At 33.7% G+C, this 24,666-nt stretch overlaps 1 protein-coding gene across 2 annotated transcripts in view; it reads left to right on the plus strand.

The window, feature by feature from the left end:
* The window catches only part of Cmtr1 (Cap methyltransferase 1), an 84,397-nt gene that overhangs the window by 23,388 nt on the left and 36,343 nt on the right, over positions 1–24,666 (plus strand). For both annotated transcript variants that reach the window (XM_072543760.1, XM_072543759.1), the window contains exons 5-8: positions 889–1,050; positions 10,700–11,002; positions 23,002–23,185; positions 23,269–23,503. In XM_072543760.1, coding sequence (XP_072399861.1) covers positions 889–1,050; positions 10,700–11,002; positions 23,002–23,185; positions 23,269–23,503 — 884 coding nt within the window. The remainder of the gene's footprint in view (positions 1–888; positions 1,051–10,699; positions 11,003–23,001; positions 23,186–23,268; positions 23,504–24,666) is intronic.

Raw genomic sequence — 24,666 nt, forward strand, 5'->3', positions numbered from 1 at the left:
ATTTTTCTATATAATCTGTCCTTGTATTCACATATTTTTTTCACCGAATCGGAATTTACCAATTGCGTACGAACATGTTGACACCATCATCGTCAAAGTGATGAGCTTCCAGTTCTTCTTTGAGTGACCTAAACATATGCGAGAGATCGGGACTGTAGGGCGGATGTTCAAGTAGTTGGCAGTAGTACACAACATTAACTGTTTGTAGTTCATGGAGAAAGTAAACCAGCAATATCTTCAATTCCAAAAAAAATCGTTACAAGAACTTTCCAAGTAGAAAGATGGGTCTTGGCTTTCCGCTCACATGTGACAATGTACCTAAAGAAATCATCCCCATCTGTTCGATATCGTGCAAACAGTCTTTCACACACAGCAATACAGTTTGTTTTCTAATCGCTCGTCAATAGACGGGGAACCCACCTTGCAGACACTTTTTGGTAACCCAAATCATCTGAAATGATTGATTGAGCACGCCCAAGATATTCCGATGTGTTCAGTAAATTTTCAATACTGTAAGGCGGTGGTATAATTTTGCACACTCTAAGCTATCCAAAAATATTTTGTGCCAATCATAGACTTTGTTCTTGAAATCGTTTTTTATCGAAATGTGTAGTTAGTCGACGTACGTCCTCAAGGGAAAAAAAAATTAATAATAATGCGTTACTCTACAGACGTGTGCACCTCTTGCTCAAACATGTTTCTACTAACAGCCAATCTACTCTGGCGAGCCAAATCGGTTTACTTTTCTCCACTTTAACATTCCCACCCAACATATATCAAGTTACTCATTTCTTCTAGAGAGCGTTAAAAAGAAAAGTCCGGTTCATATTTGATTCACCTTAAAATATATTATTTAAACACTAACTTGTATCTTTAAACATGTTTTAGGATATATTTGATGAAATGGACATTATTGAACTGTGCCAAGCCAGAGCAAAATCTAACCCATTCGAGACAATTCGTTCAGCATTTTTTATGAACAGAGCGGCATTGAAGATGGCCAATATTGATGCAGTGACAAATTACATGTTCACGGATGTTGACAAAAATGTATGTTTTCTTTTATGCAGAGTCAATTATGTTGAATGAAGGTAAAATACGTATGTCAGAGAGAAGATTATATTAGTAATATTTTGCAATTACGATGGATGATTTTTTAGTATTTATGTAATACAGGGTGTCACACTGAAAACGAAACATTTTCAAAACACATTTCCGCTGGTTCTATCACTAGTACAATTTAACTAGATAAAGTAGTGTGACATACTGAAAAGCTAATTTAAAATGGAACTCAGTAGCATATGAAAGGAATAGAAAAGGAATTCAGTAACAGCTGTTCGTTCCGTAACTTTTTATTTTGGTCTGTCTTGTGAGAAAAAAATTTATTCCATATTCTAAATTATGGATGATAACTTCTTTATTTGAAAGCTAATTTAAAGAGTGGATGAATTCAGTTTTTATCTCAATGGAATGTCAATTATTAATGATCGGTGAGATAAGTTAAATAGTAAACTCTTAAATATTGGGGAAATCTGCAAGAAAGACTCTAATGAGTATCAATTGTTTCTCCGAACGTTTTCGCCAAAGAGAATTAATTTGGCTTCTTCAGGGCTGAAAGAGAATAAATTATAATTAGCTACCACATATTATCTATTAAAAACATTATTGATCTTACCGTAACTTAGAATTGTAGAGTTAGAATGTTAAAAAACTTTGCTAGTAACAACATGGTGGTGTTTTTTGTTACTATGTGCAAAAAAAGTTTTTTTTTAACGTTGGAAATGTATGGTAGCTTTGAACTTAAAACCCAAAGGTTTACCCAAGGTTAATCGAAAAACCCAATGTAACTACATTTAAAAGAAGGTAATTCTTTGAATTGTCGGCAATAACTAAATTTTGATTGTTAGAAAGCTTAAATGTGAGGTTCTGTTTTAACCAGAACGCATGTGCTGACTATTCAAGTAGTTCTTTTGAATCTTTATGTCGTTAAGGTTCATTGGTAAAACCGAATGAAATTAAATCCCAGTATAGGGAAATATTATTTTAGATTTTCTTTTTTAATTATATTATATTGTTCATGTATTATTATAATAATATCTTATTGAGATGTATCTAAGAAAAGCAAGGGAATGTTATCTTTTTTAGTTAATGAAAATTAATTATTAAAGTAGGTTAGTTGTTAATGGATATATCAGTCAAGTTAGTTATCTGTGATGTTATATTGTTCTTGGTATCTGATTTAAGTAAGAAGTGGTATATATCGCTTAGATTCTTAATGTCACTCTTAACATTGATGAAGCAATCGTTAAGGAAAATATAAAACATTTCATTGAACTCTCTTTTAGATTTATTGTTCTCACGGTGGAGAATTGTAGTGTTAGTATAGTCCATGAGAGGACCAGTGGAATGGACATGTTTGGCTAATGCACAGCGGTCAGGGTGAAGTCGAGATTCACTTTTGTGTAGTGTAATACGTGATTTCAATAATTGAGATGTTTGGCCGATGTAGGAATTGCTGCAAGAGAGGCATGGAATGTTGTAGACAATGTTACTAAGCCTATCTATGGGAGTCCTATCTTTTATCTTAGAATAAAGATTATTAATTGTTAGGGCTGATCTACAAGCCACATTAAGTTTAATGTTGTTATTATTATTACCAAAGCTATTTTCAACACTTTTCAGAATCCTTGTTAACCCCGGAGTGATATCTCTGAAATATGGTAATGAAAAATATTTGTTGATAGGAGTATCCGAGACTGGGTTCCCACTTAAGACATCAGGATCAGCATTGTTAGTCGCGAAGGAAGGTGAAATATCTTCGTTATGGATAGTATTAAACAAAATCTTATTTACTAATGGTGTTGGATGAGCGTTTGAAATAAAATGTTTCTGTAGGATTTGTAGGTTTTTTGTATGGAATGAAGGATCTGATAGTTATATTACTCTATTTTTCATCTGTTTGATTAAGTTGACTTTGGTAGAATTATTATGGTAAGAGTAGTAGTTAAGGTATCTACCAGAATGAGTCGGTTTTTGATATCAATCTATTTTAATGTTGTTGTTTTCCCTGATCATCCTTATGTCGAGAAAGGGGACGGACCAATTACCATCTTCCCTCTCTATAGTGAACTGGATGTAGGGGTCATAACCATTGAAGGTATCTAATAGTTCATCTACCTTGTCATTGGGTATAGCCAAAATGATATCAGAAATACCAAGACTCCCATACCTAGGCTTAGTAACATTGTCTACAACATTTCATGCCTCTCTTGCAGCAATTGCTACATCGGCCAAACATCTCAATTATTGAAATCACGTATTACACTACACAAAAGTGATTGTCGACTTCACCCTGACCGCTGTGCATTAGCCAAACTTGTCCATTCCACTGGTCATCTCATGGACTATACTAACACTACAATTCTCCACCGTGAGAACAATAAATCTAAAAGAGAGTTCATTGAAATGTCTTATATTTTCCTTAACGATTGCTCCATCAATGTTAAGAGTGACATTAAGAATCTAAGCGATATATATCACTTCTTACTTAAATCAGATACCAAGAACAATACAACATCACAGATAACTAACTTGACTGATATATCCATTAACAACTAACCTACTTTAATAATTAATTTTCATTAACTAAAAAAGATAACATTCCCTTGCTTTTCTTAGATACATCTCAATAAGATATTATTATAATAATACATGAACAATATAATATAATTAAAAAAGAAAATCTAAAATAATATTTCCCTATACTGGGATTTAATTTCATTCGGTTTTACCAATGAACCTTAACGACATAAAGATTCAAAAGAACTACTTGAAGAGTCAGCACATGCGTTCTGGTTAAAACAGAACCTCACATTTAAACTTTCTAAAAATCAAAATTTAGTTATTGCCGACAATTTAAAGAATTACCTCCTTTTAAATGTAGTTACCTACATTGGGTTTTTCGATTAATCTTGGGTAAACCTTTGCGTTTTAAGTTCAAAGCTACCATACATTTCCAACGTTAAAAAAAAACTTTTTTTGCACATAGTAACAAAAAACACCACCATGTTGTTACTAGCCAAGTTTTTTAACATTCTAACTCTACAATTCTAAGTTACGGTAAGATCAATAATGTTTTTAATAGATAATATATGGTAGCTAATTATAATTTATTCTCTTTCAGGCCTGAAGAAGCCAAATTAATTCTCTTTGGCGAAAACGTTCGGCGAAACAATTAATACTCATTAGAGTCTTTCTTGCAGATTTCCCCAATAGTTAAGAGTTTACTATATATATATATATATATATATATATATATATATATATATATATATATATATATATATATATATATATATATACAGGGTGTCCAGAAACTCTCCTGACAAAACGAAGACTGGAGTTTCGCCAGATAATTTTAAGACAATTTAACCCAATTCACATAGTCCGAAAATGTTTCCTAAGGGAGCTAGAGCTCTTTGAAGATGGTGCCTTGTAATTAGTTTTTTTAATACCTCCAGAACGCTTCTAGCTAGAAAAACGAAAACTGGTGCGAATATTTATCATCCAGAGTTAAATCGATTCCATCATTTGCAAATTTCTAGTACCGGTCACAGGCGTCCGTTTTGGGTAGGTCAACGGTTATTTTAATGCATAACTTTTTTGTCCTTATTTTTTAAGCATTGATTATACTTGAATATTAAATTTTCAGGTATTTTAGTACTAAAAGGTACTCTTTCTTTAGGTCGGTAGGGTACACCATTTTCTAGAAAAATCGATTTGAAAATTTTTCGTTTTTTCCTTAATAGTTTTTAATAGGTACCTTAATTAATTTTGTAAATTATCTTTTGTTTCAATAGATGCAGTACACACTTTGTAAAAAAAGAATATAGGTCCCTAGGTAATTTCCTAAAATTATATCTGATACTGGTGGTTCCCCCTAAAATAGGACACTGTAAGCACTCCACATTTTCACTACAGACACAGCTGACGATACTTTCAACGATTTTCAACTTTAGCGATTCAACGCGCCTAATTCTCTAGTGCCGCGCGCAGCGGACCGATCATGTTTGAGTGGGAGAGAGACGCAAGGCATTCGCCGGTCCGGCGGGCCTCTCTCTCGTTCGGTGACTCACTGTAACAGACGTGAGCGGGCGTTACACTTTTTCTTAAATGACTCCGAGCCACAACCTAATTTAAGACGTTGTCACGTCAAAAAGTTTAGGAAAAAAAGCAAAAAGTCAAATTGAAACAAAATTTTATTTTAAAGGGTTTAATAACAAAGTATTTATTATGATGGAACGAAATTAACAGAAAAGAATAAGTATCAAAAGTAGATAGTTACAAAGGATGCTCGATGTGATGAACATTAGTTTCTATGTATAAATTTGCCCTTTTGCTTAGAGAACGCCGAGTTCTTCCAAAAATTCCAAAGTTATTTGTAAATTCGTTGCAAGCATCTTGTATCCTTAGCCAGAGTAGTACAAGATGTTGTATGGGAACGAAATAAACAAATGCTTTTATGTATACCCAAATAAAATAATCACAAGGATTAAAATCCGGCGACCTTGCTGGCTAAGCAACTGGACCGCCTCTTACAATCCAGTGGTCTTCCTAGTTATTATCAAGAAAGTCTTGTACATTCCTGCTTAAGTCGGCCGGACAGCCTTCATGTAGAAACCATAAGTTTTGCCGAATATTTAAAGGTACATCATCTAATAATTCAGGTAAAACATCTTGTAACAAATATAAGTAATCAGCACCATTTTAACGAGCAGGCAATTCCACAGGTCCAAGTAGATAATTGTTAACTACTCCTATCCAGACGTTTATGCTAAACCTATACTGATGCTTAAATTCTTGAACACAGTGGGATTGTCACCAACATATAAATTATATTGTGCATTATGCACATTAAAACTTTCATTTTTTGTGAATGTAACTTTGTCGAGAACAAACTGTACCTGAAAAAATAATCATTTTGATTTTCTGATGTTGTAACCATCTAGCGAATTCTTCTCGAGCAGGAAAATCTCCTTGTAGCAGTACTTGTGCCTTTGTAAAATGAAGAGGATATAAATTTTCGTTGTGTAAGATGTTTTCTACGGAAGATTTCAAAATTGTGATATACATGTCATCCTCATGTGTTGCTGTTACATAATCATGTCCTCTTTAATTATTTTTTGGGATCTTCTTCTTCAAGTGCCATCTTCGTTCCGAAGGTTGGCGATCATCAGGGCTATACGTATTTTCGAAACTGCTGACCGAAACAATTCGTTGCTGCTACAGCTATACCATTCCCGTAGATTCTTTAGCCAGGAGTTTCGTCTTCTTCCTATGGACCTTTTTCCTGCTATTTTCCCTTGCATAATTATTCGAAGCAGTTCATATCTTTCGCCTCTTGTAATGTGTCCCAAGTATTGCAGTTTTCGTTTTTTGATCGTAAATATGACTTCCTTTTCTTTATTCATTCTTCTCAAGACCTCGACATTTGTGACTTTTTGGGATCACTGAACCTGAACTCTGTTTCTCTTAATCGTTTATGAAGAGATGTAAATATTGAGTGAGTGGGATCACGATTGGGAAATTTTTCAGAGTATCTACGTTGTGCTGCTCGAGCATTACACCTCATTTCGCCATAAACTAAATCATCAGCGTGTTCCTCATTAGTAAAAACCATTTTTGTTGAATTGAAATTGTTATATTTGAATGCCACAAAGTAAAAAACTAAAAGATAAACTTCGCCCACTGACCACATATTGACAATAAATAACTTAGGTTATAGTTCTGTTGACAAGTCAAAGCCAACTGTGCAAAAAATATTAATTTAACTTTCATGGCTAAAAAACAAAAAAATTTCAAATCGATTTTTCTGGACAATGGTGTATCCTAACGACTTAGAATAAGAGTACCTTTTAGTACTAGAATACCTGAAAATTCAATAATCTAGTATCACCAATGCTTAAAAGGTAAAGAAAGAAAAGTTATGCGTTAAAATAACCGTTGACCTACCCAAAACGGACACCTATGATTGGTACTAGAAATTAGCAACTTATGAAATCGATCGAAAACTCTGGAGAATAAATAGTCGTACCAGTTTTCGTTTTTCTAAGTAAAGGCGTTCTGGAGGTATTAAAAAAAAACTAATTACAAGGCGCCATCTTCAAAGAGCTCTAGCTCCTTTAGGAAGCATTTTCGGACTAGTTGAATTGGGTTAAATCGTCTTAAAATTATCTGAGGAGTCTCCGGTTTTCGTTTGTCAGGAGAGTTTCTGGACACCTTGTATATAAAGTGGTAATAATGCTCTAATACCAAAAGGCTTAAAGTTACGTCCAGCATATTCAAGCAGAAGGTTGGAAAACATTCTACATAGAGCCAGTTTGTCCAAGCTTTTATACTTCTCTTTTATTTCATTTATTGTATTTTGAAAACTGGGCATACATTTATAAAGTATTAACTTAAAGGTTGTATCATACCTCGTTCTATTATACCGGTTCTATTATACCCCGTCCTTCTTCATTTCCCGAACAATCGTCGGGAGCTTCCTCTCCCTTCGCCCGTGTAATCGTCAAGCTGTTTTGATGAATTGGCTTGGCTTTACCAGTATCAATTTTGTGTTTGACAATGGTAGTTATTCCTGTCTTTCCTCCTTTTGGTACGAAAATGTCTGGCTACTCCGAAGAAATTCCCTTAATTTCTTTTTCTCCGCTTGATTTAGAGACCGACTAACAACTGCATTTATTTGGTCGAATGTATCGTTGGAATTATCGGATGTTGTCGTATGACGAATTATGGACGTCACTGGAACACAGGTTCCTACTGTCTCTTTCTTGATGGTCACTGGGTAATCATTGACGTTAATAAGTCTCTCAGTAATTTGTTTAGCAGAAGTAACCAATTCCTTTCCAATTATAATTCCTCGGCCAACATCCCCGTCATCGTTCCAAGGCTCCATCATAACAGTTGTTCCTTCTTTCACAATTCCCTTCAGCCACGCTGCATTAATTGTTTTACTCCTCGCCCCCACAACCGTATTTTCTTTAAAATCCAATTGGAATCCATGCAACTTCATGACGTATATTTCTAATATAACATCCTCTTCGAAGTCAACAACTATGACAGTGTGGACGAATTTTTCTGCTCATATTCCTAATTGGATCTGAATTTCTCCGTGGATGATGGCAGTTTCACCTGTGGTAGTCTGCAGTTGCAACGTCATTGGTAAAAGTTTCTTACGGCTGGAAACAAATACTAGCCAAAGCATGGGAATATGACATGGACGTTTACAATCTCTTTGTAGATTTTAAACAAGCCTACGATTCAATAGATAGAACAATTCTACCTAATATATTGGAAGAATTTGGCATACCATCAAAATTAATACGACTAGTGCAAATGACAATGACAGAAACAGAAGCACAGGTATGTATTCAGGGACAGATCACTGATGCGTTTACGATAACGCAAGGACTGAAACAAGACGACGGACTAGCTCCAACGCTCTTTAATCTTGTTCTTGAATATGTAATTAGACGGTTGACGGTGAGCGGAAATAACATACTTACAAACAAATCTACCCAATTAACAGCATACGCAGGATGATATAAACATAATGAGCAGAACAGTGAATGCAGCGGAAGAAACCTACGTTGAGTTGAAATAGAGTGCAGAAGTAGTAGGGCTAGCCATAAATACAAATAAAACAAAACTACTCATACAAACCAGATCAAATAAACCGGTGCAACAACACTTTATTGACGATATAGAACATGTAAATAGATTCACATACCTAGGAATGGATCTGGTCGCAAGCAATGAAGAAAAACCGGAAATAAGTAGAAGGCTTATGCTGGCAAATAAAGCCTATTTCGCGATGGGTCACATATTCAAATCGCGAGACGTACAACCTAAAACAAAACTCCGGGTCTATAAAACAATAATCAGGCCCATAGTAAGTTATGCTTGTGAAACATGGGTGGTGACACAGAAATCTGCCAATGCATTAGATGTGTTTGAAAGAAAAATATTACGTAGGATACTGGGCCCAATAAGTTAAAACAACAACTGGCGAATTAGGTATAATAGAGAAATATACGAGCAATATAGCGAACCAACTCTAGCACAATACACTAAACTGCAGAGATTACGGTGGGCAGGGCACGTGGTCCGCATGCATGAGAATAGAATCCCCAGAAAATTACTAAATGCAAGAATGCAGGGAAAAAGACCTGTTGGAAGACCTAAAAAGAGATGGGAAGACGAGGTCGATGAGGATGCCAGGAACTGTCTGGGAACGCGTTCATGGAAAAGAACAGCGGTAAATCGAAATGATTGGAGAAGCTTGTTGAAGGAGGCCAAGGCCCGATTTGGTCTGTAGTGCCATTGGATGGATGGATATAACTGTCGGGCGTATAATAGTCCTGGTCGCTCTAATATCTACCAACACTGTATACTTTTTACGATTTATTTCTCCATCTACATATACACTATCTTCACGGTATTTCAAAGAACTTATTAGTATGAGAGGGTCTTTGAAAAGTTCCGGGTCGAAGCTGCCCCCTAAGATCGACTTATTCTAGTTTTCCTGCTGGCACGTTTCTTGGTTTGTGTTGTACCTAAGATGCTTACATGAATGTCTTACATGTTCCATCACATGTGCCACAATTCCAGCACCTTGTGGTCTTCATTTTCTTGTATTTTTCTGTATTTTCTGTCAAGCTGACTTTATTTTCTAAAGAAAAAATATCCGTAAAAACTTTGGAAATATCAGAAGAAATTTTTGAAATATCACAAGAAACTTTGCTTTCTAGAGAAGAAATATCGTTAGAAACTTTGGAAATATCAGAAGAATCTTTCGAAATATCTTTAGAAACCGAATTTTCTAAAGTAACTATGTCTTAGAAACTTTGGAAATATCCGAACAAACTTTTGAAACGCAAAAGAAACTTTATTTTCTAACGTAATCGACAAAATCACAGTACTATTCTTGTCCCAAACACATACGTTTCTGAATCATGACCCTCTTCTTTCAGGAAGTCATTTAACCGTTGGAATAATTCACCCTTTCCCAACAGAATTTAGTTCTCTATCTTCCAGTTCACGTTCCAATCAGTAATTCTTCGGTCATTCTTCACAGAATGTATTTAAATATCCCACTTCTGACATCAATGTAACGTGTATTTTAAATTTATTTAGCCTTCTAATATTACCACTAAAGAGTCAATTCATTTATGACATTTATTTACTTAACCGTACAGATTTATATTATAGACTAAATTATTTTAAGTGTAATCGCTATTATATACGGTTGCCTCATCGTTCCGAAGTCTCGCTTCGAACATTCGAATTGTTCAAAGTGTTTCTAGACTCCTCGTGACGTCAGAACATCGTAGATCTTTAACGAACGCTGTTAGAATTGTCCATCAGTGGCGTAGCAAGAGCTTGGCGTAACAATGTGCCTCCAGCAACTATTTTAGACGGTCATCTTCTTTCTAAACAATATTGACATTAACTTCTATCACTCATGTCTTCATTTATAATCAAAGGGGTTTTTAAAAATAAAGTTATTTAAATATAGTCATCATGCAACCTCTTCTGTTCACTGCTGGACATAGGTCTCTCCCATTTTTCGTCACTCTTCACGGTTCTGCATAAATTTGAATATCTTTTCTGGAGTTATTTAATCTATTATTTCTTCTAGGAAACTTTTCAGAATCACGAAGGTCCTTATTATTTCGCAGATGTGTGTGCAGGTCCGGGAGGCTTTACCGAGTACGTCCTATGGAGAAAACAGTGGCATTTTAAAGGATTTGGTCTAACCTTAAAAGACGAGAACGATTTTAAGCTGGGCGATTCCACTTGTGCTTGTCCTGCATCATTCCAGGGTTTATACGGTAAAGATGATGACGGAAATGTGTGCTCCCCAGAAAATATTATGGATTTCAAAGAGAAAGTCATGCATGAAACTGATATGCATGGTGTTCATTTTATGATGTCGGATGGTGTAAGTATTTTTTATAATTGATTAAGTATTTGTAATACTTATATCATTAAATCAAATAAAACTCTCCTTAATTAAAATAAAAACGGAGTGACCGAGGAGAGAAAGCTTTCTTAAAGTACGTCCACTCTATCTTTTCCCGGGCGTCATGACTCATTTTCAAACAAGTTAAATTTAAATATTAAATGACACGTACGTCGATGTGTAGATAATTATCATTGATACCTACTACTGTTAATGTAATAATTACGAAATGGCTATTATCCCGCTGGATGTATTATATAAAGTTACATTTAGTAAATATATTATTTATTATAATTTTTGTGTATTTGGATTAATATTCGTCGGGAATAGGATTAATAAAAATGTGATGAAAAGAAGATTAAACAGTAATCTTAATATTATTTGTACAATCTGCCAAAATGATTAATTTTGTATCAATTTTATTCTATTATCACATAGCAGCAGTGTCGAACTCGGTTATGATTTGAATGGGTGACCGCTATTGTTGCCTTACTTTTTTTTTAATTCTTGGTGTTATTGTAAGAACTTTTTTGGAAAATAGTAAATGTTAAAATTAGTTTAATATTAAAAAAAAATACAAATAAACTGTTAAAATATATTTATTTCATTGAAATCATATAATAGAAGTATAACTTATACGCGCGTACTAAGTACACACATTCTTTTTTTATTTGAAGTGTTTATTCTTTTTCACTATTGAGTATTGATGGACTCAACATTGTCTTGAACCTCATACCGACTATTACTGGTATAAACATAAATATAGAACGGTAATAAATAAATTTAAAAAAGTCACAACAACAAAGTTAATATTGTTAAGAAGATTTAATATTACCTAATGTTGAGAAATACAAAACTATCCAGTGAATTACATAAAAAACAATTAATATTTTTAATATATCGCACCTTTAGGTAAACAGTGACACAAGTGCAAATTTTTCACAAATTGAGTTATCAACACTACAATCTTACTAATACTCGTCTTTGTCTGGGGACCCAAAAGTCAGAATTGCAACTCATACTTTTGTCACTCATGTGACTTCGACACATTTATGGATTCAATTGAAGGAAAAAGATCTGTTTAGTGGTTATCGTATGTCACTCAATATCGTACTGAATATACTGAAAGACATTGGTTTTAAATGGCTACAAGATAATCCAAGGCGAGGACTGATTTAACAATCTCATATTGCTTTGAAGAGAGCAGAATCTTTGAGATTATATAAAAAATATAAACATGAAGAACTGTACAAGTTTGTTTGTATAGATGAAACTTGATCTATAGATCTATATGTCGTTTATGGCAAGATGAGAATAAAATATGTGTAAAATCTATTAAAACTGATGGAAAACGGTAATATATTTATATTCACCATGATATATAACCGTAATCAAATTGAAAACATGAAAGGTGTTAAAATAATTTTTTTTTGTTGGATAATTATTCTTCATGCTGGTAATGAAAATGGCTTCATTAAGGGTGCACAGGCTATCTTTTCCTCTAACTCGGCTATAATGGACTACCATGAAGAAATAAATCAAACAAATTTTTTATCGTGGTTTGAAAATCAACTATTAAAAAATTTGTCTGAACCATCCGTAATAATTATAATAGATAACGCTCCATATTCTTAGAGAAAGTACCAAACATTTCTTCAAACAAGACTAAAATAAAAGATTGGGTAACTATATAACAATAAACTGCCAACCGAAATAGAAACTCATGTATTTTAATTCTCGTCACTGTCTAAATCTGAGCTATCACCAGGATTTATTATAATTGGTTGAATGTCGACATTCACCATACTCTTGTATGACACTATTTTTTGATCATTTCAATAATATTTCTGACACATTTCTCCCAAATATGTGCATTACATTATTCTAATGCCTTATTCCACATATTTAAAACAGCAGCATCAGAATGCTCATGCCCATCTATACCAATATACTTACAGTCCATCTAATTTAGATAACGATTTACGTCATTATATACGTCAGAGATTGAAGTTGACATAGTTGCCAAAGTATAAAAAAATCCTGAATCCATTTTAAATCAAATAGGTCACATAATTATTAATATACTCTTTACAACGACTATTTAAATTCTTACATGACATTTTTGAAATAAAACACACTAATTTTGTTCTAAAAAGAACAGATTTTATTAAATAGTTAAAAATATAAAACAAGAGGTATTCGCTTTAAGATTTAAAATAATAAAGTACAAAAAGTGTCAACACCGCAACTGTCAAATAGGTGTTACCAATTTATGCCAAAATTTTACCTTCGTTCAATTACAGTTACAGTGTGTTCCGAACAAATGTTCTTGATAAAAACGCTTTATAATGCATTTATACAAATTAAATGAAACATATTATTGTGTATTTCTTTAAGTTAACATTAATAGAAACTTTTAAATATTAGTTCTACGCGTATATAATAAAATATGTCTAGTGGCTGTAATGCCAGTGTACTCGGTAAAGTGATTCTAAAAAAGAACACACCTACACCCTAAATATTTCGTGTTGGTATCATGTGACGTCACACGCTATGACGCCGATGACGTACATCGTTAACTAAATTAGATGAAGTGTATTGTAATACGACTTGAAATTTGCCCAAATTAATTTTATTGCGTTAAATTCACAGTAGTAAGAAGGCAGTCTCAACACCTCATGACCATATTCTCGGAGCAACTCGTCAATTTCATATATATTTTCTTTTCTGTTATTTTTGGCTAATTGTAGCAATTCAGCTTTAGAAAAATGTGGATCATATTTAATATTATTTGTTATCAACCAACTAATAATTTCATCTTTCCTTGAAGTAGTCGAAGGTTGTTTATTTAAAAGGACACTGTGGTATAGTCGGACAATTTTCAATTAAAGGTGACTAATCTACAAATTGAACTAAACGCTAACGGCAACCATGTTAAATGTCAGCAGTAAATTCTTACCGGGGTCATTTTTATTGTGTAATAAACAATATTCGGGCTTCACCCATGTAAATAAGTGAAAAAGTAAGATAGTCCCATAAAATTTGCCCCGTAACAATATAAATTGGTGCGATTCACGAGCGTATAGTTAGACAAGTTAATTGAATGGTTTGAAATATCGGTAAACTTATCAATATTTCGCTGGTCTATATATATTTACGTTCTTAGAAATAATGGGAATGAGAGAAATATGATATTTTAGTTTATTCGTTTCACTTTCTATATGTGCATAGGCGTAGTGTGTTGTATTTGTTAGGAACATATTTATTAAATAGACTTTATTATTAACTTTAAAATAGTTTTGAGGTACCTAAAGTAAATTTGAGGTACGTTTATTCTTTATATAGTATTTCCCCATTAACGCCGCTCAATATACAAAGAGAAATTTGACAATTAATTTATTAGATTGGATTAAAAAAACATAAATTAAGACTAATTTACAACCAAAAAGATTTTTTTCCCATTTTCAAGGAAAGCAGTACAATTTTCAATGAAGGAACATATTGTATCTTAAATGTAAATTAAATTTTAAGCTAAAAATTTCAAATCGGAAGTAATCAAATTAATAGAGCAACATTTAGTCGTTCTAACAATAATTATGCTTGAAAATATATAATTCAAATGACATATCCAAAGACTACAAGTTAAATAATTTGAAAAACCAAAATAAAATAAATTCAGGTAAATCAATAAACACGGCACATGAGCTAATGTCACTGCCAATGAAAATTATAAACATCAAAATTTACAGTAAACAATGTATCAAAGATATGCCATATTGTTGATCCTTGTTTAACTTATTGTGATTTCTATGGACAAGCGGCTTAATTTTGCAATACTAGTTTCTGTGAGTAAAAAAGGAACCTAGTATAAAAAGTAATTCGTGAATAATTTGATGCTTGGGAAAAAGAGTGGACGTACTATATCAGACGATAAATTAAAACCATCGTTCCTTGGTTATTTACTTTAATTTATTTTTCTATTCTATTTTACTTTATTTCTATTCAATTCGATAATCGATTCGATTAGATTCGATATTTGATTCGATTTGATTCGATAATCGCTTTGATTCGATTTGATAATGAATTCGATTCGATAATCGATTTAATATTCGATTCGAATATCTGATTCGATAAACAATTCGATTGGATAATCGATTCGATATTTGATTCGACATTTGATTCGATTCGATTTCGATTCAATATTCGATTGGTTCACTGCGCATACGGCATACGCACATCATTGACAGCAGCTATAATGGCGGACGTAGTTTGAAATTTTATTTTAAAATATCAGTTTTTTGAATGAGAAATAAACTATAGCTCAGAGAGAAAAACTGTATAGATTGTAAAGTGAATAAAAAGTAAATCCACTGTTCAAATTTCAGACTAATTCGACTAGCCTTACAATGTAAGTAATTACCGTAATTTTTAAAAAACCAACCAAAGATGGATCATCTGCAGCCATCTTATCCACACTAGTAATTCGATTAATATCTGCCACGAGTGCATAATTATGAAAACTGTAAAACTGTAATTCCAATTTTCTATGTGAGTGCTCACTCACCTCACTCACTCACTCATCTCACTTACTCACCTCACTTACTCATCTCATTTACTCACCTCACCTTACTCACTCACCTTACTCACTCACCTCGCTCACTCACCTCACTCAATAAACTCACTCGCTCCTAAATGCCTATAACTCCATCAATTTTGCTCCAATCACTCTGAAATTTTCACTGGATATTCTTGAAGAGGTATACTGTCGAATAAAAAAACGCAAAAAATACCCTACTTTCCTTAATCCTAAATTAACATAATATTTAACATTACGTAATATTTACATTTGACTTTTTGTTCCAATGTGTGGAACAGATTGTTAAAATAAATGGGGTTAAATAAAAAAACTTCTCTATCAATTGATTGACTATGTATCTAGAAAATGTACACCATACATTATACGAGCTCCTTCTCATATCAGTTGGCCCACCTATGAAATTTGCAGTATGAGTCGATTACCATAAACAAATTAGAATCTGAATGTTTTTATAAGTTCCCATATTAATTAATATGGCATTTTCATTAATATTTATTAAAAACATTACCCTTATGGTTTTTTATTTATTTTCAACAATAAAAAAATCACTAAACCCCGGCTATGCATTCACTTATGTCAACATACTTGATTTTTTCATAATTACGTTAAATCCAGAGATAGCTATGGAAAAATGACATCAATACAATAATATTGTCAGTTAATGTAAAATGTATTTTGTAGTATTGTAAAGCTTTTTTGCCGTTTGTGGATTGTACACTTCCCGTCATATAAAACTGCTACACTTTTTTTTTCCAATGTAAACCTGTGTTCAGACTGGACACAATGGTTCGTGAATCAATTCGTTGTTGCCATCACAGATAACGGAATTTCAGTAAATTTAAATAAAACGTAAAACGTAAAAAATATCGTTTAAAAATGTATAAAGTTTTTAGATAGGTATTATTTTTATTATTAACAATAAAAACCGTATCTAATAAATTTAATAACCAGAGAGAGGATTGAATTAATGTCCAAAATGTTGAACGATATTTAAACTTAGGGTATTGGCACAGGGAACATTGAAATGCATCTACTGTAACTTTATACTTCAATTACTTATAGAACACAAACTGTTGACTGTATGTTATGTCAATAAGTTTAGTAACAGGCAAACTACCTAAATTAATTTATTATTTATTACATATACGATAAATGTGACAAAATAACATTATACTTTATCCTACGTAGATTATAAACTATAAAATATCCGGGGCGAAAAATGCTTTTCAAAACGTGACAGTATTACATTACAATCCAATATCTCACTGTAATGTTCCTTATGGAGGTTGAATCTACACCCTAATTGTAATCCGTTTTTATCTATAAATAGACTATTACTTTTTTACATTATTATGTATAAAATGTAAACAAAAAACATTTACCTACCCATTGAAATGCATATTTTTTTCAAAATTAAATGATTTACGGTGTATAAATGATAATGAGGATAAAATTAAGCGGAGTAAGATATCATCGTCTGTCTTAAAAAATCCTCTTATAACTGAAAAATGTTGGTTTAGTATCTACAGATGTTATCAGTGCGTGAAAACTTCCTGAACATATCCGAACGATTAAACATAAAAAATATTGCTTGCCATCAGTCAGATTTGACAAGTTTGTCAAAGTGAATTTTTAAAGATGCCACGTCAGTTAAGTCAGTTTGACAAAACGAGAATAATTTCAAAAATAGAAGATGGTTGGTCTATTTAACAACTGGCTCAAGAGTTAAATAGAAGCAAAACCACAATCCACGACATTAAAAAAAAGGGGGGAAACGAGCAGACTACGGATAGAAGGAGGGGGAGTGGGAGACCAGTTATTACTACAGCCCAACAAGATGAAACATTAATTAATTATATAAGAGCTTATCCCTTCCATACGGCAAGGCAAGCAAAAGTTAATACAAACTTTAATGCTTCTATAACTACAGCATTAAGGCGATTTAGAAGAACAGATTTAAAAAATTGTACAGCCGCCCGAAAATACAAATTTAGCGAGGAACATAAACAAAGTAGACTCATATTTTCTTTAAATTACGTTTTAAATGATCCAGTCAATTTTTGGGACCGTGTAATTTTTACTGATGAAAAAGTATTCCAGTCTCATTGTGATGGCCATATTAGGGTTTATAGACCGCCTCGAAATAGGTTTAACGAAAGCTATATTTTATCAAGTGATAAGTCCGGACGGTTCTCTGTAAATGTTTGGGCTTGGATGTATAGAGGAGGTTTAGGAATGTGTTTGAGAATTGAAGGACGATTCAATACTGAAACCTATTTACATATATTAGATAATGTGATGTTGCCATCGGTTAGGGAAATTTTCCCCAACAATAATTTTATTTTCCAACATGACAACTGTTCAATCCACACAGCCCACCGTGTACGGGATTACCTTATGGAAAATAGCATTCAAGCTCTTCCATGGCCCTCTAAAAGTCCAGATATTAATCCAATAGAGAACGTTTGGGGACTTGATCAACAATATTGTTCTGAAGCTATTTTCTTGTGGCATTTTAAATTAATTACTATTTAAATGGGAATAAGCCACAATTAAAGGTTAAAATACGTTTATTGACGTTTCAATTTCCACTTCGGAAATTGAAATATTAAATATGAAACGTCAATAAACGTATTTTAACCTTTAATTGTGGCTTATTCCCATTTAAATAGTAATTATGATCAACAAAATACAAAAATTAAATGTAGTTCCCCAAAACAGGGATCATTTATGGACCATCATTGAAGAAACCTGGGAAAGCTTGGCCGAAGATGAAAATTTGTCACCAAATTTAATAAACTCAGTTTCCAGAAGATTACAAGAAGTGATTAATAATAATGGAGCTATGACGAAATATTAACTTTTCGAATTGTAATACATATATTTAAATTCCACACTTATTCACTGCAAAAATTATTCATTTTTTATTAATTTCAAATTAAATTTAAAATTTTTTCAGTGGGTTTTATTTACTGTAGTATTCCATAACTCAATATAGTTTTGTGCTACACTTTACGAGAAACCAATCACACCTCTCGATTTGAAATTAAACATAATAATTTAAAGTCATGTCTAGATTTATTATCTATCATTATTTTTGAATTAAAATATTTTCATAAATTATAATAAAACACGAATAAATGTATGGGTACTAAGATAATGGAAAATCTCAAAATTAATAGAATTTTTTAAGATGTATGTTTAAATATAAATGTGGCTGACTGATCGAGAATGCTCGTTATTGTTTTAGTTTTTAATATACTAAAAACTTACGACCTGTCGCACAGCAATGCTTTCAGCTGGTTTGATATAATATTTTCGTTGAACTGGCAACGTTGCCTTCGACATTAGAATGACACATGTGAAAAGCTCAACTTGCACAACTTGAAAAACACGATTTTCGGTTATGAGTTGTACCAGTTTTTTATGACGCGAACGGTACAATGGGTCGAGGTAAAGTTATCGATGAGAAAATGTGTTCAATCATTATTAGATTTTTTAATTCTGGAAAATCCAATTCGGAAATCGCGAATATGTTGCAATTGTTACGCCATAGTGTAAGAAAAATAGTCAGAAGATACAAAACTACAAGTTCGGTCGTCACAAAACCTAGAAATGTACGAAAAGGTAAAATAACCGAAGCAGATCGAAGGGCATTAAGACGCATTATAGTGAAAAATTGACGAGCAAATTATATGGAGTTAAGCGTTTTATGGAGTGACGTTATTGGAAGACACGTTCTAGATCAACATGTCACCGAGAGGCCCACAAATTTGGATTTGGTACTTACGAAGTAAGTTTTATCGTTGAAAAAATTAGTACGAATTGTTTTTAATAAATTTCATTTTATTTTATGCTAGATTAGATTAGATTAAGAGAGGTGGCCTTTCGGCCTATTCCACTGCGACCTTTTCAGATCTATTGTGGTCCTCTAGTCCTAGATAACATTCTCTAGCCTGACCCTTTTTATAAAGTCTAGTAGCTTCGAGACTGTACCTTCCATGTAGCTATTTGCCGGTGGATTTTCTTCTCCTAATGCAAAGAACCGCACATTTGCCAGACTGTCACACTGACATAAAATGTGCTCTGCTGTTTCTTCTTCGAGGTGACAGAATCTGCACAGGTCATCATCTGATAATCCCATCAGCTTTAAGTGCCTATTCAGCTTACAGTGCCCTGTTAGAAGACCTACTATGACCTTGACTGTTTTCCTGTCTTTGCTTATTAGGTCTGCCGTAAATTTTGGCGAATGTTCTGTAATGAACTGTTTCGCCTGTCTTTGTCCTGGTGAATTCCTCCACCATTCCAGAGATTTGCGAGCTACCCATTTCCTTGTAGCCGTTCTTGTTACTGATTTAGCAACTCCGCAGAAGGGTTCCGGTCCAATGAATGGCAATGATGAGCCTTGTTTGGCCATTTCATCTGCTTTTTCATTGCCCTTATGACCCTCGTGTCCCGGTACCCAGGCTACCGTAACCTTGCTACGGTCTCGTAGTTTATTTAGGGCACACACGCAATCCCATACTAGCTTAGAATTGACCTCTACGGAATTGAGTGCCTTAAGCGCTGCCTGACTATCTGTGAAGATAGCAACTGAACAGAACGTTCTTTCCTGCCTTTCTATTTCTTCCACGCAGTGATGGATTGCAGTTATTTCCGCCTGGAAAACTGTCACATCCTTAGATAGACTTACCGGGAAATCTATCCCTTGATTTGTCCCTACTATGCCGGCTCCCACACCCTCCGATGTTTTTGAGCCATCCGTGTACCAGGTAGCAGCAGCTTGTATGGGTACACCTTTATTCCAGTCTTCCCTGCCTGGTATCTTAATTGTGAACTTATTGTTAAAGCTATATCTCGTAACTGTTGCATCGATAGGTTTCCCCATCACAATATCGGCTTTTAGCTCCTCGATTAGCTTTCTGTTGTCAGTACCATGCATCTGGCTTATATGTCGCTGACTATGGATTAATCTGTGCATCACGGATCTGGCTTCGCCCTGTATAAAGATATGAAGTGGTGGTAGATTCAACAGGACTTCCAGCGATGCAGTAGGAGTTGTTTTTAAGGCCCCCGTAATACACAGGCATGCTAGCCTTTGTGTATTACCTAGCAGCCTTATTGCTCCCCCTTGCTGCGTCTTTGTCCACCACGTCACCGAGCCATAGGTTATCATGGGTCTAATAACCCTTGTATATAGCCATAGAGTCATTTTGGGATTAAGTCCCCAATTCTTACCGCACATTCTTCTACATCTGCCCAAGGACATAGTAGCTTTCTGTGTGGTTTTTAGAATGTGAGTATTCCATGTAAGCCTATGATCAAAATATACCCCAAGGTATTTTGTTTCTTTGGCAAATGAAACCTCTGTTCTTCCGAGCACCGGTGGTTTTAGGCCTTGTAGTGCTGTTTTTTTGGTGAAGTTGACAATTTGTGTTTTCTGAGCATTGACTATCAGTCTCTCTTGTTTACACCAGTCGTCAACTATATTTAGGGCTGCTTGCATTCTCTCAGAAACTACCTGAGCAAACCTGCCCCTGACAACGATTGCTATATCGTCAGCATATCCTAGACAATAAAAGCCTTCTGTGGACAGATTTCTGAGGAGATCATCTACCAAGGTTGCCCAAAGTAGAGGGGACAGAACTCCTCCTTGTGGACAGCCTCTGCCTACTTTTGCTTTGATGGTTGCTTTACCCAGAGTGGACATTACTGTCCTATTCTCCAGGGATGCCCTTATCCATCTGCATATTACCGCAGGTGCACCTCGTCTACTCATAGCCCCTATCAAAGAGCTGGTGGTAACATTATTAAATGCCCCTTCTATATCTAAAAAAGCGGCCATTGCTATCTCTTTGTCTTCCATTGACTTTGAGATAAGCCTATTTAGATCATCCAACGCGGAGTCCGTAGATTTACCAGGTTGGTATGCATATTGACGATTGCTTAGAGGATTATCTTTTAGCACTTCGTCTCTGATGTACCTATCAAGAAGCCTTTCCAGCGTTTTTAATAGAAAAGAAGATAGGCTTATCGGTCTATATGACTTTGGTGTTAGGTCTGATACTTTACCTACCTTAGGCAAGTATATGACTTTGACCTTTTGCCATATTTCCGGTACGATCCCCCATGCTAAAGTGGCTTTGAGGAGCTTGCATAGGTGTGGTATCAATACCTCTAATCCCATATGCAACAGTATTGGATATATGCCATCTGTCCCTGGAGACTTTATGGCCGAAACTTATTTATTGCCCATCTAATTCTGTTTGGTCTTGTGATTGCTGTGGCTATTTTCCAATCTGTAGACCTTGGTCTAGTGAGCCTTTGGTCTATGTTGGTTTGCCTATCTGCATCATCCAGAATTGTTGAGCCCGGAAAGTGCGTGTTCATTAGTTCTCTAAGACTTTCCTCTTTGGTGTCCGTAAATTTGCCATTAGCTTTCTTTAGGAAACCTACTTCTTTGGTTGTAGCACCATCCTTTGCCAGGACTTTATGAATTCGAGAACATGCCGGGATATCTGTCTTATCTATTTTATGCTAAGGAGAAACCACTTTTAACATTACAACAAAAGAAAAATAGACTAAGATGGTCAAAAGAGCATAAAGATTGGACAGTTACAATGGAGTGATGAGTCCAGATTTGAAGTGTGTTGGAGACAGTGGGAGTCGCATCATTCGCAGGAAAAATTAAGCTTTCCATCCCGACTGTCTGAAGAGAAAAGTCAAATTTCCTACATTTGTCATGATCTGGGCCAGCATGTCGTCTAGAGGTGTGGGAAAGTTGCAAGAATCTCTTTTACCGATTATGGAACACCGTTTAACATCAGCGGAAGATTTTGTCTTCCAACAGGACGACGCAGGTTGTCATATCTCAAAAAAGTTTAAAATGGATTGAAGACCATGGAATACCACTTCTGGAATGGGTTTATAACAGTCCCGACTTGTAACCGATAGAGACTTTGTGGCGCGAAATGAAAAAAGCTTTGAGAAAACATCCTGCCAGGTCCGTCAACGAATTGAAGGAAAAATTGCAAGAAATATGGGATTCGTTTACATTAGAATTTTTTCAGAACTTAGTAAAAACTATGCCTCGAAGAATTGTGGATGTCATTAAAAATAAAGGGAATGTAACTCAGTGGTAAACTTTCACATTTTTTTGTTAATATTACATTTTATTTGCATTTTTTAAAATTTATTACTCTTATGCTTGATTATTAGTTTTCATTACGGTATAAAATATTTTTTATGATTAGAAAATTCAAAAATGTTGTTCGATGCATTAAAACTTCTAAAGTTTACGCTGCGCTTTTATTTTTGTTCTCTAAAATTTAATTTTCTTATCAATCTAACGTTGGCCCAACTGATTTGGCATTTTTTTTAGGGATTTTCGGTGGAAGGAAACGAGAATTTTCAAGAAATTCTGTCGAAAAGCATTTATATATGTCAGTGTTTGGTTGCTTTGGAAATAGTCAGATCTCATGGACACTTCGTAACGAAATTGTTTGATGTATTTACACCATTTAGTGTTGGTATTTTGTTTCTCATGTTTAAATGTTTTGAAAAAGGTGGGTAAGCAATTTTAAATGTAACAACTTTTTGAAAATTCAGACGATAGCAACAGACATTCTCAGTGTTTTGTTTGTTTTAGTGGCCATTTTGAAGCCAAACAGTTCTCGACCAGCCAATTCTGAACGATATTTTATTTGTTCGAACTTAAATAGGGACCATTTTTATGAAAGAGTCAAAAGATATTTTTGGTTTATAGTACGAAGGCTATGGGAGATTAAAGATAATAATAATATAGACGTGCTGGAGATAGTGCCTTTACATATTTTAAAAGGCGATAAATATTTTTATAATTACATTGTCAACAGTAATAATACGTAAGTATTCGACTTCTTCATTAACGCGTCTACCACTTGGGATTTTATACAGGGTGTTTCACGTTTTATGTAAACCGCATATTGAACTGATCTCTGAGAATAATCAGATTTGAAATTTATTAATTTTCATTTCTGCATAATTGTTGTTAATCTACATGTCTGTAATGTTGACATCTCGCTTTTATTTTCGGTAATACGAGAAGTCGCTATCAACTGTTATTTTTAATGGAATACCCTAAAGTCAGATTCCACTATTTGGAAGAGTGATTTTAATCGTTCGAAGGCGGAGGAGTAGGGAAAGACGTATGAGAATCCAGTGGCGTACACTCACTTTTATTTCAACGTTAATTATATTATGATTTTACAATATTATTTGTTCGAAATAGGTCACAAAATATATTTATTTACAGGTTTTTAGTACGTTTCGATCTCTATATCCAAAGACCGCTTTCAAAGATATAAAGATAGTTAAATTTAATTATTTTAGTTATTTAATTAGGTATATTTAATTTATTTGTTTATTATTATTATATATTTATTACAATATGTGTATTAAAATTTAATAAGACATAAGCAAAGAGGAACTAAAGGCTATAAGAACTTTAAAAAATGACGACTCCATAATTATCATACGAGCAGACAAGGGGAATGCAACTGTGATAATGGATAAAATTCAATATGAAAACAAAATTAAAGATCTAATAACAAACGTACCTTATACAAAATTAACAAAGGATCCAACAAAGCCTTTGGAAAACAGAATATATAGAACTTTATTCAAGTTTAAAGATTATTTAACAAATTATCAAAGAAGATTAATTACACCTCATTACAGTAAGACCCCTCATTTTTATGAAGTACCGAAAGTTCATAAAACGAATATACCACTTAGACCTATTTGTAGTACGATAAACTCTCCTTGTAGTGAACTGTCAAATTTTTATTAAATATACAAACATTTGCAAATAAAAATGACACTTGAAATAGACAACATTTTTTAAAATAAATTATCAAATAATTGAATTTAATTCATATATTTTAGTAAGTTTTGACATAAATCGTTTATTTACAAATGTGCCATTAGATAAGACTTTGAATACAATCAAGATAAAATTAGAGAGTGATGATACATTGGCAACTAGAACAAGATTAATTATATCAGC

The sequence above is a fragment of the Diabrotica undecimpunctata genome, chromosome 9, assembly GCF_040954645.1.
Source record: "Diabrotica undecimpunctata isolate CICGRU chromosome 9, icDiaUnde3, whole genome shotgun sequence".
NCBI lineage: Eukaryota > Metazoa > Arthropoda > Insecta > Coleoptera > Chrysomelidae > Diabrotica > Diabrotica undecimpunctata.